This window comes from Schistocerca cancellata, chromosome 3, assembly GCF_023864275.1.
Source record: "Schistocerca cancellata isolate TAMUIC-IGC-003103 chromosome 3, iqSchCanc2.1, whole genome shotgun sequence".
Classification (NCBI taxonomy): Eukaryota; Metazoa; Arthropoda; class Insecta; order Orthoptera; family Acrididae; genus Schistocerca; species Schistocerca cancellata.
The window spans coordinates 760,457,218-760,474,262 of NC_064628.1; the positions used below are offsets into that span (position 1 = coordinate 760,457,218).

General features: G+C 41.4%; 1 protein-coding gene across 2 annotated transcripts in view; it reads left to right on the forward strand.

The window, feature by feature from the left end:
* LOC126175786 (iduronate 2-sulfatase) overlaps nt 1-17,045 on the forward strand; it is a 145,618-nt gene that overhangs the window by 17,342 nt on the left and 111,231 nt on the right. For both annotated transcript variants that reach the window (XM_049922762.1, XM_049922763.1), the window contains exon 3: nt 16,206-16,499. In XM_049922762.1, the coding sequence (XP_049778719.1) occupies nt 16,206-16,499 (294 nt within the window). The remainder of the gene's footprint in view (nt 1-16,205; nt 16,500-17,045) is intronic.

A 17,045-nucleotide genomic window follows, 5' to 3' on the forward strand; every position in this document is an offset into this window, starting at 1 on the left:
CAGGAGGGTGGTGATCCAGAAGGCATGACTGTGAAGTAGCCATGTAAATCGAGCATTTTGTGCTGAGTAGCATGTTGCACCACTGGGTGGTCAATTAGGCTCTTGGCCACAGTCTGGTGGTGGGCATTCATTTGAAACTGCAGCTAATATATATGACTGCTTTCATAGGTGGCCCTGCTTCTGATGCAATAGTACTTACTTGCAGCTATACTGGTGTAGAATGTGCATGGTGGATGCATTCGACAGTTCTTGTACCTGGCTTTTCCACAAGGGCGCAACCAATGTAGCAAGGGGTTGGGAGGAGCACTGAATTCTTTGGCATTCATCAACAATGAAAATATAGAAAAAAAGTGAAAAAAGAAAAGAGAAATTAATTTGTTTCAGATTTTTATTGGGAGGAAAGAAATTTGATTGTTTCTTGATGATACAAATGGTATGTAATGAAACATAATGGAAAATATGCTTAAAATGGTTGACCCAGTTAAAGGAATTTTATTTTTAATGAATGAGAAATATAAAAATGTCAGTGTTGATTATATATTTACTGTGTGTGTGGCTGTGGGGTGGGGTGGGGGTCCCTCCTCTGTGCTCCTAAATTATTTACATTCTACCAGGACTTTCCGTTACTAAATGACTGGAGAATATGCAGTGCCAGATTTAATTGAGACTTATGATATTACTGAATGTATTACTTAAAAAATTATAACAGTTATAAAAGTGAAAAAACGAAGGAAAAAACAACACCAAGCAGTAGATAGCTGTCATGTTTTGTCTACATAGAGTTATTTAATGACTATGCAGTTTGTGCTAGTTGTAAGCTGAAAGTACTCATTTGGCTGCCAAACAATTTTGTAGCTTCAAATTATTAACACAAGTACAATAATATGAATTTGTAAGCTACTATCCAGAAGTTTAGCATAATCAAAGAATATAAAAAAAACTGAAAGAGGAGAAGTAATCAGTCACTGTAAATAACCATTATTTAATTGGATAGATAAAAAAATCTTTCACCAAGCGCCGACAGAACACACACATAAAAGATTGTTGTGATTGACAAGCTTTTGGAGCCAGTGGCTTCTTCTTCAGGCAAAAGTGTTGAAGGGGAAGGAAGAATAATGAAGGAAAAGGACTGGAGAGGTCCAGGAAAAGGGGTAGATTTTGGGAAAGTCACGCAGAACTGCAGGTCAGGGGAGACTTATCATACAATATGAAAAGCAAAGACTGACTGTTGGGGACTGCATTGGATGAAATTTGAAAACCTGAGAGCTTAAAGTCCACCTTTAAGCTCTCAGGTTTTATTCAAGACAGAGATTACTAGTAAAACGTCATGCACGAGTTAATAAGTTGTGTTGTTCACCACTATAAATAACCAGTAATACTTCTTCCACAAACTGGAACTGGGCTGTATGTGTAGGAAATCAGATAGAATTGTTGTTAAAAGATAATGAAAAGCAGTGCATTAGACTTATAATGTCAGTCATTTTTGTAATTTCACTGTGAGCGAAGTATAGTCTCATGGTGAAAGTAATATGGCATAGACACACAAAAGTAATTTTTAGTAATTTTCTTCAGGTAGAATTCTTAAATGCCATATAAAGACCAAGAGGGTGCTTCTGCTAGAAAGTAGTCATGAAAGGGGTGTGTATGAACCAATACAGAAGTCCCTGCTGTGACTTAAGCTCTCAGGGGAAATATCTTGGTAAAGAAAATCATGTAGTGGTTACTGGGAGTGCCAGGAACGGTTTGGACTATAACCTCAACTGTGCCATTGGGGATGATGTCAGGCACATTGCTGAGAATTCAGCCCACACAAATATTCTTTTGAAAAAGGCAGAATACTATGGTTTAGGTGGTACTGTTGGCTTGTGGCTACAATCATATCTACAGGATCAGAAGCAGACTGTAATGATAAATGGCTCTTTTGGAGAACCTGCCTCTTCTGAATGGGGCACAATAACGTGTGATGTGCCTCAAGGCTCTGCTTTAGGCCCACTGCTTTTCGTCATCTTTATTAATGATCTTCCTCTTTGTTCTGAGACAAATAGCAAATTTACCCTGTTTGCTGATGATACCACAACTCTAATTGACGATTTGATTGATCACGATCTTGAACAAACTACAAATACTGTTTTTAATGAGATCTTAAATTGGTTCTCCTCAAATGGTCTCTCACTCTATGCAGATAAAACTCATTATATGAGGTTCCATACATCACAAAGTAATATTGATGAAATTAACATAAAATGTAGAGATCAACCAATACAGAAAGTTGAAGATACAAAATTCCTGGGTGCTTACATAGACAGCAAATGTAATTGGTCAGGTCACATTCTTCATCTGCATTAAGGTTGCCTACTTTGGCTACTTCCACTCATTGATGACATATGCTATCCTATTCTGGGGGAACCAACCACTTGCAAAAAAGGTTTTTACCATCCAAAAAAAGCAATCAGAATAATGTGTGGGGTCCATCAAAGACACACTTGCAGCCACTTGTTTCGGAAGACAGGTATCCTAACAACTGCCTCACAGTATATTTTTTCCTTCCTGACCTTTGTGTACAAAAATTATTCTATCTACCAAGACAACAGTAAATTCCATGGCTATAGCACCAGAAACAAAAACAATCTACATTTCGAAATGAAACATCTCACTCTGGTACAAAAAGGAGTTTACTACTCCAGCATTAAGCTGCTCAATGCTCTACCACTGCATATCAAATGTGTTCATACAGAACTGCCAAAATTTAAACAAGTTCTCAAAGATTACCTGACAGAGAAATCTTCTTATACTGTGGATGAATGTCTGAAAGAAAATGTATACCATCACTAAACTTATTGTCACTAAACTTGACAGGGGAGAAGTAGTTAAATTGATTTTATTGTGCACTTGAGCATTAGCACACTTTTTGTAACAACAAATTGGCTGTACTTGTATTTACTCTTGTAGGCCTAATATCTGATTTAATTTTGTGCTCTTATCTTTAACCTTTATTTGAAACTCCTTTTTCTGTTAAATGGTTGTTATGTTATCTAGCTGACATTGTATCTATTACTGTATTTATAGTATCTCTTACTTAAACTGTGTACAATTTGGCATTGAATTGCCCTTGTATTTATTGTAAGTTTAAATTGAAACCTGTACAATTTGACACGTTCCATATCCTTGTGATTGACTCACTAACTGGATCTACGGAACATGAAATAAATAAATAAATAAAATAAATAAATTAAGATTGTGCCACTCTCTGAGTGATGTGACAAGTTCTGGATGAAGTGTTCCACTGGACATTTAAATACAGATCTTTATGAGTCATCCCCTTTACAACTCTGCCCCTCTCTGTACCTCTTGCCCCCCCACCCCAACTCCCCCCCACCACCCCCTTGCTGCCCAGAGCTCAACATACACAGCAACACATCTGGTAAGAGGTAACTTGCACAACAAATTTCCAAAAGCATTTGGTATAAGCAGAAGACTGTCCATTCCCTTTGATTTTCAAAATTTTGTGTAGGTCTATTTTAAGGTAAATGGTACTAAAAGATGGAGCTGCCAAATAACTATGGACACAGTTGGAATAATAACTGGAGAAAAAAAAAGTGGAAGCTTGGACAGTACGAACGTTAATAAAAACAATGCTCTCGTTTCAGAGGCAGGATACTGAAAAGTCTAAAGGTATTTCTACAAAAGTGTTTTGCATAACAAAATAGTAATGTGGAAGTTACAGAAATTGAGTAGAGGCACCTAGTAGATGTAAGATGGAGAAAAAGCGAGTGCCTGTTCACCCCAAAGTCCTTAGGGTAATTGATATTAGTTTTAAACAAATTACTTGATTTATTTTTTTATACATTTAACTTTAATATATACAATAATTAAAGAAAATATTACAAGTTGTTGTGTAAATTTTATTTAATTTCATTTCACAATTACTAGATATCAGTATTGTTTAATTCTAACCAATGAATAGAAAATACATTATTGTTGAAAATTAATTTTCATATATTTTTTCTATGACTTATCAATACCCAATGGTACTGGTAGGTACATATAAGATATTAGACTTGGTTATTGTGAGCTGTGGTTTATTTGTCTCATAAAATACATAATCTAAATCATTTGCTTCCGATACAGGAGACACATCAAATTGTGGTAAAATTTGACCATATACAAAGAACAGCTGATGTTTGCAGATAGCACAATAATAATGATGTTATACATACATACATACATACAATAAAATCTGACACTTAATTGCCCCTTGCTCAAATGATCATTTTATCCTCTATGAATTCTTCTATTGAATAGCAGCATTTCTCCCACAGAATCTGCTGTAGCCTCATTTTTAAAGTTTCTGGCTTCATATTTAAATGTGTTTTTGCCCATTAACTTGGATATTTTCATCCTCATGTATTGTGGAGTTCGTGCATATAATTTCAACTGGTGTGTGGGTAGCATAAAATTATTTTAATTTTTGTGTTATATGTATGGTTAAAATGATTCTCATCAAATAATTTTTGTCTGCTGTGTAGAAAAATTATAATTAAAAAATTTATATGGAGGTAACAGTTAGGATTTGCAATTTCTGAAATAATGGGTTACAAGACTCTGTTCGCTGTGCAGTACACATGTATCGGACAATTTTCGTTTGCAGTTTCGGTGTTTGAGATACATTACTTGAACTTCCCCAGAACATTATCTCATATCTAATGACAGATTCAAAATAACTATGATAAGTGATTTTTCTTGTATTCAAGTCAGTGGAATTTGCTAGTAGTTGTGTTGTTGTTGTTGTTGTTGTGGTCTTCAGTCTTGAGACTGGTTTGATGCAGCTCTCCATGCTACTCTATCCTGTGCAAGCTTCTTCATCTCCCAGTACTTACTGCGACCTACATCCTTCTGAATCTGCTTAGTGTATTCATCTCTTGGTCTCCCTCTACTATTTTTACCCTCCACACTGCCGTCCAATGCTAAATTTGTGATCCCTTGATGCCTCAGAACATGTCCTACCAACCGGTCCCTTCTTCTTGTCAAGTTGTGCCACAAACTCCTCTTCTCCTCAATTCTATTCAATACCTCCTCATTAGTTATGTGATCTACCCATGTAATCTTCAGCATTCTTCTGTAGCAACACATTTCGAAAGCTTCTATTCTCTTCTTGTCCAAACTATTTATCGTCCATGTTTCATTCCATACATGGCTACACTCCATACAAATACATTCAGAAACGACTTCCTTTCACTTAAATATATACTCGATGTTAACAAATTTCTCTTCTTCAGAAATGCTTTCCTTCCCGTTGCCAGCCTACATTTTATATCCTCTCTACTTCGACCATCATCAGTTATTTTGTTCCCCAAATAGCAAAACTTCTTTACTACTTTAAGTGTCTCATTTCCTAATCTAATTCCATCGGCATCACCCGACTGAATTTGACTACATTCCATTATCCTCATTTTGCTTTTGTTGATGTTCATCTTATATCCTCAAGACACTGTCCATTCCGTTCAACTGCTCTTCCAAGTCCTTTGCTGTCTCTGACAGAATTACAATGTCATCAGTGAACCTCAAAGTTTTTATTTCTTCTCCATAGATTTTAATACCTACTCTGAATTTTTCTTTTGTTTCCTTCATTGCTTGCTCAATATACAGATTGAATAACATTGGGGAGAGGCTACAACCCTGTCTCACTCCCTTCCCAACCACTGCTTCCCTTTCATAGCCCTCGACTCTTATAACTGCCTTCTGGTTTTTATACAAATTGTAAATAGCCTTTCACTCCCTGTATTTTACCCCTGCCACCTTTAGAATTTGAAAGAGAGTATTCCAGTCAACATTGTCAAAAGCTTTCTCTAAGTCTACAAATGCTAGAAATGTAGGTTTGGCTTTCCTTAATCTTTCTTCTAAGATAAGTGTTCCAATATTTCTACAAAATCCAAACTGATCTTCCCCAAGGTCGGCTTCTACTAGTTTTTCCATTAGTCTGTAAAGAATTCACATTAGTATTTTGCAGCTGTGGCTTATTAAAGTGATTGTTCGGTAATTTTCACATCTGTCAACACCTGCTTTCTTTGGGATTGGAATTATTATATTCTTCTTGAAGTCTGAGGGTATTTCGCCTGCCTCATACATCTTGCTCACCAGATGGTAGAGTTTTGTCAGGACTGGCTCTCCCAAGGCCTTCAGTAGTTCTAATGGAATGTTGTCTACTCCCAGGGCCTTGTTTCGACTCAGGTCTTTCAGTGCTCTGTCAAACTTTTTCACGCAGTATCCTATCTCCCATTTCGTCTTCATCTACATTCTCTTCTATTTCCAGAATATTGTCCTCAAGTACATCGCCCTTGTATAGACCCTCTATATACTCCTTCCACCTTTCTGCTTTCCCTTCTTTGCTTAGAACTGGGTTTCCAACTGAGCTCTTGATATTCATACAAGTGGTTCTCTTTTCTCCAAAGGTCTCTTTAATTGTCCTGTAGGCTCCATTTAGAATAATAGTTCACTATATCTGAGGTGATAGTTACTCTTTATTTTCTGTTGTGTAAGTATGAAGTTAGCCTATTTAGTCCATTGTCCTTAACCTCGGCCGGCCGGTGTGGCCGTGCTGTTCTAAGCGCTTCAGTTTGGAACCGCGTGTTTGCTACGGTCGCAGGTTCGAATCCTGCCTCGGGCATGGATGTGTGTGATGTCCTTAGGTTAGTTAGGTTTAAGTAGTTCTAAGTTCTTGGGAACTGATGACCTCAGAAGTTAAGTCCCATAGTGCTCAGAGCCATTTGAACCATTTGAACCAACCTTAATATCGTATTTTCTAATTTGTAGATTAGCAAGTCATGGCTCACGAAGTCAAATGCTTTTGTGAGGTCACAGAAGATACTTGTAACTTTACTCCTCTGATGCAATGGTTTGCCTATCTTTTTGATAAAGTTATTCACTGCATCCATAGTTCTTTTTCCTGTTTGAAATTCAGATTGGTTACTTTTATATATATATATATATAAACAAAGATGATGTGACTTACCAAATGAAAGTGCTGGCAGGTCGACAGACACACAAACTAACACAAACATACACACAAAATTCAAGCTTTCGCAACAAACTGTTGCCTCATCAGGAAAGAGGGAAGGAGAGGGAAAGACGAAAGGATGTGGGTTTTAAGGGAGAGGGTAAGGAGTCATTCCAGTCCCGGGAGCGGAAAGACTTACCTTAGGGGGAAAAAAGGACGGGTATACACTCGCACACACACACATATCCATCCACACATACACAGACACAAGCAGACATTTGTAAAGGCAAAGAGTTTGGGCAGAGATGTCAGTCGGGACGGAAGTACAGAGGCAAAGATGATGTTGAAAGACAGGTGAGGTATGAGCGGCGGCAGATTGAAATTAGAAATTAGCGGAGATTGAGGCCTGGCGGATAGCGAGAAGAGAGGATATGCTGAAGGGCAAGTTCCCATCTCCGGAGTTCAGACAGGTTGGTGTTAGTGGGAAGTATCCAGATAACCCGGACGGTGTAACACTGTGCCAAGATGTGCTGGCCATGCACCAAGGCATGTTTAGCCACAGGGTGATCCTCATTACCAACAAACACTGTCTGCCTGTGTCCATTCATGCGAATGGACAGTTTGTTGCTGGTCATTCCCACATAGAACGCTTCACAGTGTAGGCAGGTCAGTTGGTAAATCACGTGGGTGCTTTCACACGTGGCTCTGCCTTTGATCGTGTACACCTTCCGGGTTACAGGACTGGAATAGGTGGTGGTGGGAGGGTGCATGGGACAGGTTTTACACCGGGGGCGGTTACAGGGGTAGGAGCCAGAGGGTAGGGAAGGTAGTTTGGGAATTTCATAGGGATGAACTAAGAGGTTACGAAGGTTAGGTGGACGGCGGAAAGACACTCTAGGTGGAGTGGGGAGGATTTCATGAAGGATGGATCTCATTTCAGGGCAGGATTTGAGGAAGTCGTATCCCTGCTGGAGAGCCACATTCAGAATCTGATCCAGTCCCGGAAAGTATCCTGTCACAAGTGGGGCAGTTTTGGGGTTCTTCTGTGGAAGGTTCCGGGTTTGAGGAGATGAGGAAGTGGCTCTGGTTATTTGCTTCTGTACCAGGTCGGGAGGGTAGTTACGGGATGCAAAAGCTGTTTTCAGGTTGTTGGTGTAATGGTTCAAGGATTCCGGACTGGAGCAGATTCGTTTGCCACGAAGACCTAGGCTGTAGGGAAGGGACCGTTTGATGTGGAATGGGTGGCAGCTGTCATAATGGAGGTACTGTTGCTTGTTGGTGGGTTTGATGTGGACGGACGTGTGAAGCTGGCCATTGGACAGGTGGAGGTCAACGTCAAGGAAAGTGGCATGGGATTTAGAGTAGGACCAGGTGAATCTGATGGAACCAAAGGAGTTGAGGTTGGAGAGGAAATTCTGGAGTTCTTCTTCACTGTGAGTCCAGATCATGAAAATGTCATCAATAAATCTGTACCAAACTTTGGGTTGGCAGGCCTGGGTAACCAAGAAGGCTTCCTCTAAGCGACCCATGAATAGGTTGGCGTACGAGGGGGCCATCCTGGTACCCATGGCTGTTCCCTTTAATTGTTGGTATGTCTGGCCTTCAAAAGTGAAGAAGTTGTGGGTCAGGATGAAGCTGGCTAAGGTAATGAGGAAAGAGGTTTTAGGTAGGGCGGCAGGTGATCGGCGTGAAAGGAAGTGCTCCATCGCAGCGAGGCCCTGGACATGCGGAATATTTGTGTATAAGGAAGTGGCATCAATGGTTACAAGGATGGTTTCCGGGGGTAAGAGACTGGGTAGGGATTCCAGGCGTTCGAGAAAGTGGTTGGTGTCTTTGATGAAGGATGGGAGACTGCATGTAATGGGTTGAAGGTGTTGATCTACGTAGTCAGAGATGCGTTCTGTGGGGGCTTGGTAACCAGCTACAATGGGACGGCCGGGATGATTGGGTTTGTGAATTTTGGGAAGAAGGTAGAAGGTAGGGGTGCGGGGTGTTGGTGGGGTCAGGAGGTTGATGGAGTCAGGTGAAAGGTTTTGTAGGGGGCCTAAGGTTCTGAGGATTCCTTGAAGCTCCGCCTGGACATCAGGAATGGGATTACCATGGCAAACTTTGTAAGTGGTGTTGTCTGTTATCTGGATACTTCCCACTAACACCAACCTGTCTGAACTCCGGAGATGGGAACTTGCCCTTCAGCATATCCTCTCTTCTCGCTATCCGCCAGGCCTCAATCTCCGCTAATTTCTAATTTCAATCTGCCGCCGCTCATACCTCACCTGTCTTTCAACATCATCTTTGCCTCTGTACTTCCGTCCCGACTGACATCTCTGCCCAAACTCTTTGCCTTTACAAATGTCTGCTTGTGTCTGTGTATGTGTGGATGGATATGTGTGTGTGTGCGAGTGTATACCTGTCCTTTTTTCCCCCTAAGGTAAGTCTTTCCGCTCCCGGGATTGGAATGACTCCTTACCCTCTCCCTTAAAACCCATATCCTTTTGTCTTTCCTTCTCCTTCCCTCTTTCCTGACGAGGCAACCATTGGTTGCGAAAGCTAGATTTTTGTGTGTATGTTTGCGTTTGTTTGTGTGTCTATCGACCCCTCTTTTTAAATATATTTTTCCCATGTGGAATGTTTCCCTCTATTATATATATATATATATATATATATATATATATATATATATATATATATATAGACACACACACACACACACACACACACACACACACACACACTCCTGGAAATTGAAATAAGAACACCGTGTGAATTCATTGTCCCAGGAAGGGGAAACTTTATTGACACATTCCTGGGGTCAGATACATCACATGATCACACTGACAGAACCACAGGCACATAGACACAGGTAACAGAGCATGCACAATGTCGGCACTAGTACATTGTATATCCACCTTTCGCAGCAATGCAGGCTGCTATTCTCCCATGGAGACGATCGTAGAGATGCTGGATGTAGTCCTGTGGAACGGCTTGCCATGCCATTTCCACCTGGCGCCTCAGTTGGACCAGCGTTCGTGCTGGACGTGCAGACCGCGTGAGACGACGCTTCATCCAGTCCCAAACATACTCAATGGGGGACAGATCCGGAGATCTTGCTGGCCAGGGTAGTTCACTTACACCTTCTAGAGCACGTTGGGTGGCACGGGATACATGCGGACGTGCATCGACCTGTTGGAACAGCAAGTTCCCTTGCCGGTCTAGGAATGGTAGAGCGATGGGTTCGATGACGGTTTGGATGTACCGTGCACTATTCAGTGTCCCCTCGACGATCACCAGTGGTGTACGGCCAGTGTAGGAGATCGCTCCCCACACCATGATGCCGGGTGTTGGCCCTGTGTGCCTCGGTCGTATGCAGTCCTGATTGTGGCGCTCACCTGCACGGCGCCAAACACGCATACAACCATCATTGGCACCAAGGCAGAAGCGACTCTCATCGCTGAAGACGACACGTCTCCATTCGTCCCTCCATTCACGCCTGTCGCGACACCACTGGAGGCGGGCTGCACGATGTTGGGGCGTGAGCGGAAGACGGCCTAACAGTGTGCGGGACCGTAGCCCAGCTTCATGGAGACGGTTGCGAATGGTCCTCGCCGATACCCCAGGAGCAACAGTGTCCCTAATTCGCTGGGAAGTGGCGGTGCGGTCCCCTACGGGACTGCGTAGGATCCTACGGTCTTGGCGTGCATCCGTGCGTCGCTGCGGTCCGGTCCCAGGTCGACGGGCACGTGCACCTTCCGCCGACCACTGGCAACAACATCGATGTACTGTGGAGACCTCACGCCCCACGTGTTGAGCAATTTGGCGGTACGTCCACCCGGCCTCCCGCATGCCCACTATACGCCCTCGCTCAAAGTCCGTCAACTGCACATACTGTTCACGTCCACGCTGTCGCGGCATGGTTTATTTTGTGCAATATTCTGAGCACAAGTTACAACCAGGTGCAGGCCATATTGCAGTGAGTTACACATACCAACAATTGCGAAGTAGAATAGAGGCCACAAAGCCATCAAATTGCTGAAAGAGTATATGTAGCAGTTTTGCATTTTGCAAATCACAGGTAGAAGGGGCCACTGGCCAACCTAGCGTGTTATGAGTATGTGACGTGAAGTGGTGCATATGACAAAACAGTGGCGCACAGCCGCGTATAAATAGGTGTGGGTTTCTAATGAGATTGATTCAAGTGTGGCAGCTCTCCTAGATGGCTGGGCATTCACACCACCAGCTACACGCAGCAGCAGATGGGGCGCCAGCATTCCAGTCCACGGCGGGTCGCTGGTTTGACCCTCTGAGGCCGACGCAGGGTCCGTAGCCAGCCAGTGATGGGCCACTCCACGGCTCACTACTGTGGGCAGTCATCCTGGCTTCCAACATACGCAGGAGGCATCCCCAGCTGAGATTCGGACTCTGGCTCATGGGTGCTTGTTGTCGTCGCAATCTTAGCCACGCCGGCAAGATTCCGCTGAGTGGTGCTGAGTTGGTAGGGATGCAGGCCACAACTCCGTGTGCTGATGACGCCACAACTCCGCTGCCATACAAGGCAGACACACAACAGTGCATGCACAGGTTGCTGAGGCAGCCATTTCGTGCCAAGCCCTTTCGCAGACAGCAAAGTGGTGTCCTCAGCATTGCAAGACCAAGTGACACAGATTGAGAGGAACGGGGGCACTGTAGTTGGAAACAATAAATCGGAAAGCTCGGACAAGTCTTAATATGGTGCCTTCTACCTCTTCCCACTACATTTGGTGTTGCTGTCACATTCAGTGGCAGAAGTTGCCACTACATTTTGGTGTCAGAATAGCAGACGTCATCTGTACAGTACGATGTTCAAGCCCACCGCCCGTATAACATTCACAAGATGTGGTGAGTTCTGACCAGTTTTCTTTTGAGTATTGGACATTTTCTTGCCTTTTTGTGTTTTTGAGTATGGCTCATGGCATGCCATTTTCGATGTTTTGTGTTGGCATACTATTTTTTTTTTTTTTTTTTTTTTGTTAGAATAAGTGTCTTTTGGGCAATAACAATCTTTTTTTTTTTTTTTTTTTTTCATGGCATTTAATTACTTTTGTATTGGGTTGAGTATGATGTTACCAAGCATGATGATACTGAGGTGTGGGGAGTCAGGTTATTCTTGTACTTAAATGTTTTGTTTTGGGACTAACTGGGAATGAAAGCAACACAATGGCAGAGTCGTGGACGTGAAGTGTGTTGGAACCAGGAGTGGTGTGGATTTTGTTGGAAAAAGTAGCACAATTTACAGCAGGCAATATGAAGTTGAGAAATGAATTAACATCTAGAAGAGAGTGGGAAACCACATCTGATCAGTCGTTGTTGCCTAGGTTGCAGGAGGTTGATCCAGCTGCTGTGAATTTGATTATTCCATTTTCTGGTTAGGCATCTGAGAATGTGCGTTTGTTTGTGGAGGACTTGGAGACTTCAGTGGTGATGAATGGTTGGTCTGATGAGCAGTTGTTACACATAGCCAAATTTAGATTAACGGGTGAAGTGAAAACATATATAAGGTATTCTAAGGCCTTAAGGAAGGCAGGATAGTTTAAGCAGTTAAAGGAAGGGCTTTTACAAAGGTACAAAAAACAGAATAGCGCTCAGTACTTGAGAGAGAGGTTAAGTACAATGTCAAAGAGACTGGGGGAGACGATGGAGTAATTTGCGGACAGGATAAGGGAAATTAATTAGTATACTTACAAGTTGGGTCAGAGTAATGAAGCGAAAGGAATTCTGTTGCAGAAGGCTGAGCAAAGGGCACTTGATGAAGGGACTCCAAAAGATTTGTATTCGGCCATTCAGCTGGCAATTCAATGCAAGAAAATAGACGTGGCAACAGGGGTACGCGAGAGGCAAACAGTGTTTACAGAGGGTGTGAAATGTTTTAAGTGTGGTTGTTCGAGACATGTGCAAAGGCAGTGTACCCGGTCACTGAGGAATAAAGGAGGAGTGGAAATTGGCAGCAGGGAGGATGGAGAAGTGGAGATAGGAGAGGTGGACAAGCGTTAAATGGCAGAGGGGGCCCAAGACCCGCCTAAGGGAGCTCCCGTTTAATTTCAATGCTACGAATATGTATGCAGAGGTGGAATGTTCATTGGTAGGATCCATAGGAACTAAAAACTTTAAGATTTTGTTGGACACAGGGGCCAAGTGTCAGTGGCTACTAGGAATATAATGGGACAAAGGAAACTAGACCCACCATGTTATAGGTTATGTGGAGTGGGGGATATGGAGGTCACGCCTTTGGGATCTGTGACAGCTGACTTCTGAATAGAGAGAGTCTGCTTTAATGCATGCATGGAGGTAGTACCATGGGTAAGCAAGGGCTACGGCATGATCCTAGGAGTAGATTTCTTGCATCAACATCATGCCAAAATTGACTTGAACAACGAACTTGGTGTAATGTTATTTCAGCTAGGGGAAACTGTTGTCAGTGCAGAGCTGTCATAAGGGGCATTCAACGTAATGAACAAACCAATTGAACTGCGTACATTAGCATTAAGGCTTAATTTGCATGAGTGTGTGTCTAGTGGCACCAGGAAGGCGCTTTGGGTAAGTGTGAAGTCAAATCTACTTGCTGGTACAGTATGTGTTATTGAACCATTGGAGGGTAATGAAGTTTTGGGTCCATTGGGTTGTTTTGTGAAACGTAGTGTTGTACGCATACAGGAGGGGAATGACAGGTGAGTAGTTCCCATGAACATGGATAATTTTAGCGCTGTAGATGCAAATTTGAGGAAGGGAGTTTTAGTAGCAAATATGGATGTGCCAGATGATGATGGTTGGTGTTTGAGTGGTAGGCGACAGTATCAACCCCTAACTGCCAATGGAACTGCATTGAATGACAAAATTGAGCATTTGAAACCAGGAGAAAGAGAGCATATGGAAGAATTATTGTGGGAATTTAAGGATTTGTTTTTTCTACAAGGGCCGTTATGAACAACTCCATTAGTTCAACATAGGATACCAACAGGGATTGAAGCACCTGTTTACCATAAACCATAGAGAATACCGAGGTATTTTCAGCCAATTGTGGAGGATTTCATTGATCAGCAGCTTGCAGATCGTATTATAGAGCATAGTAATAGTTGCTGGGGAGCGGGCATTGTCGTTGTGCCTAAAAAATTTATGGATGGAACTAAGAAATACAGGTTCTGTTGTGACTACCGATACCTCAATAATAAGACAGTAATGGACCCATACCCTATTCGAAACATATTTGAGACTTTGGATCACTTAGGACAGTGCCAGTACTTTTCTACGATGGATTTGACAAGTGGTTATTGCCAGTTAGAGGTGGCTCCATGGGATAATCCAAAAATTACTTTCTCTACTCCTGGAGACCAGTACATTAGAATGCCATTTGGTTTGAAAAATGCTCTGGCAACATTTCAGAAGATGGTAGACAGTGTCTTGAGGGGTTTGAAACCATGGCAGTGTCTGGTCTATTTGGATGACATTATAGTGTTTTCAAGTAGTATAACATAGACAGTGGTTAAGGAAAGTCTTTATGAGGTTAAGAGCAGCTCGTTTGACTTTGAGACTGGAGAAGTGTCATTCTGCATTAGAATAAGTAAAATATTTCAGTCATATTATCGGTAAGGATGGAGTGCGAACAGATACAAGGTTGGTGCAGGCTGTAAGGGATTTTTGGGAGCCAAAAACAGTTAAGGAAATGCAGTCATTCATCAGAATTTGCAATTTCTATTGAAAGTTCATGAAGGGTTTTGTAGATGTATCACAGCTGTTGACGCACATGTTACGGAAGGATGTGAAATTTGAGTGGACAGAAGAGTGTCGGAAAGTGTTTGACAAACTGAAAGAAGTGTTAACATCAAGTCTGGTTCTTGTTAGTTAGGGCCAAGGGTAGTAGAGCCAGCGAAGTTGATGGGTGAGGTTTTAAAGGAAGTACATGATAATGTGTTATCTGGTCATGGAGGGTGTCATGCAATGAATAGAAGAGTGGCGGAGAGGTGTAGGTGGAGAGGTAGGAAAGCAGATGTGGATCAGTATGTCAAAAATTGTATACCATGTGTGCAGAGAGCAGATTTGGGCCGAAAACAGATACAGCTACAATGATTGTCGGAAATGCCATGTCCATTCTCTGTACCAGGGATCAATGTCTTAGGATCTTTCAGGCGAACAGCATCGGGGAACAGATTCATTCTGACAATAATAGACCATTTTTCAAGGTATGTGTAGATGGTGGCTATGCCAAATCAATAGGCAGCAATGGTCATGCAAGCATTAGTAAACAACTGGATTTTGAAGTTTGGTGTACCGGAGACAATAATTACTGACCAAGGGACCAACTTCATGTCAGATTTAATGAAGGAACTGTGTGAATTGTTGAATGTAAAGAAGTTGAGGATGAGCGTGTTGCATCCACAGGCCAATTAATTACTTAATTAAGTAATTAATAAATAAATAAAATGCTGGGAATGGCAGTTAATTAAGAAACAAGCTGTGTAAACAACATCTGTTTAATCCTACAAAGAAAGTCACATACATTTTCAAAGTAAGATCTTTTCTGTTATCTGCATTGTAGTAATTTATAACCATTTGAAGCACAAATATATGATGTTAAATATGTTATAGTTGAGTGTTATTCAAGACTACAGAAGTAGCATCTGGCAACTAACACTCTCTGTTAATCTATATCTCAATTTGTTCCACATACCTCAACATTTACCTTTAATTAGGTAGGTATGCAATGTGATATATGAATGAATTACTTAATTAAGTAATTAATAAATCAATAATATGCTAGGTATGGCAGTTAATTAAGAAACAAACTGTGTAAAATTTGCCAGAGCTGATACCCGTGGAATAGATCAACACCGTTTGAACTTTGTGAATTCAAATATCATTTCAGAACTGAACAAAAATCAAGATTATTTTACAGATTGAATGAATGCTGAGTCTTTGTCACTTCTGCACTGGACAAAAACTTGAGAGCATAAAGCCACAAATGTATTTTTAACGTATGATCTTTGCAGTATTTTAAAAAAATCATGTTGATACATATTGTTATGTGTTGGTACCATGTATTTTTGTTGTCAGCTATCTGATGAATGTTATTATTTTGCAAAAGCTTCTTCAAACATAGCAACAAACAGAAACCTTTATGTGAACTTGTAAACTACATTTATTTGAAGTTATTGTCTAATTGAAATATTGTTTGTTTCCCTGAAAGGTATTTCATCTAACTACAGTGATGATCAGCCATATAGCTGGTCTGAAGAACCTTTCCACCCACCAACAGAACAGTATCGAGATAGCCCCGTTTGCCATGGTACTTCAGGGCAGCCGGGGAGGAATCTAATTTGCCCTGTCTCTGTTGAACTACAGCCAGGAAAATCATTGCCAGATTTACAGTCACTTGAAGCAGCAAAAAAATTTCTGCGTGAGAAGAGAGAGGAGCCATTTTTATTGGCTGTTGGTTTCCATAAACCTCACATTCCCTTAAAATTTCCACGAGAATATTTAGGTATGCTTATATGTAATTTTATTCATATCTCTTCTGCTTGAATTACATGTTAGTTGCTTAGGAACAAATATATAAATATTTGGTCTTGTTGTCTCTAACAGTAGTACTCAGGCATCAAAGAGCATATGAACATGTACAAAATAAGAGGACTTTATTTACACAATATAGTATTGGGATGTACTGCAAAAAAAGAAAAAAAAGGGGGGGGGGGGGGGAGGGCAGTTGCGAGGACACAGAACATTGAATTGTTAAATCTGAGGATTTCCCTCAAGAGTAAGAGATATAAAGTTTTCTCTGTACCTTTGTCATTGTGTATAAATGAGTATTCATATAGTTTGTTAATAGTAGGATAAAGGGAAATGTTTCAAACAGCACACAGGTCCATATATTTTCTGAATATGATACTGTATGTTATTTGTTCATGTTGTATTGTTATCTGTTTGAGCAATATGTGGCATTTGGATTTCACCAGCAGACTTCTTTACGTCAGAGCAAGTACATCATGGAGCTTCCAGCACTGTACAGATGCTGAAGGGGCACCTCAGA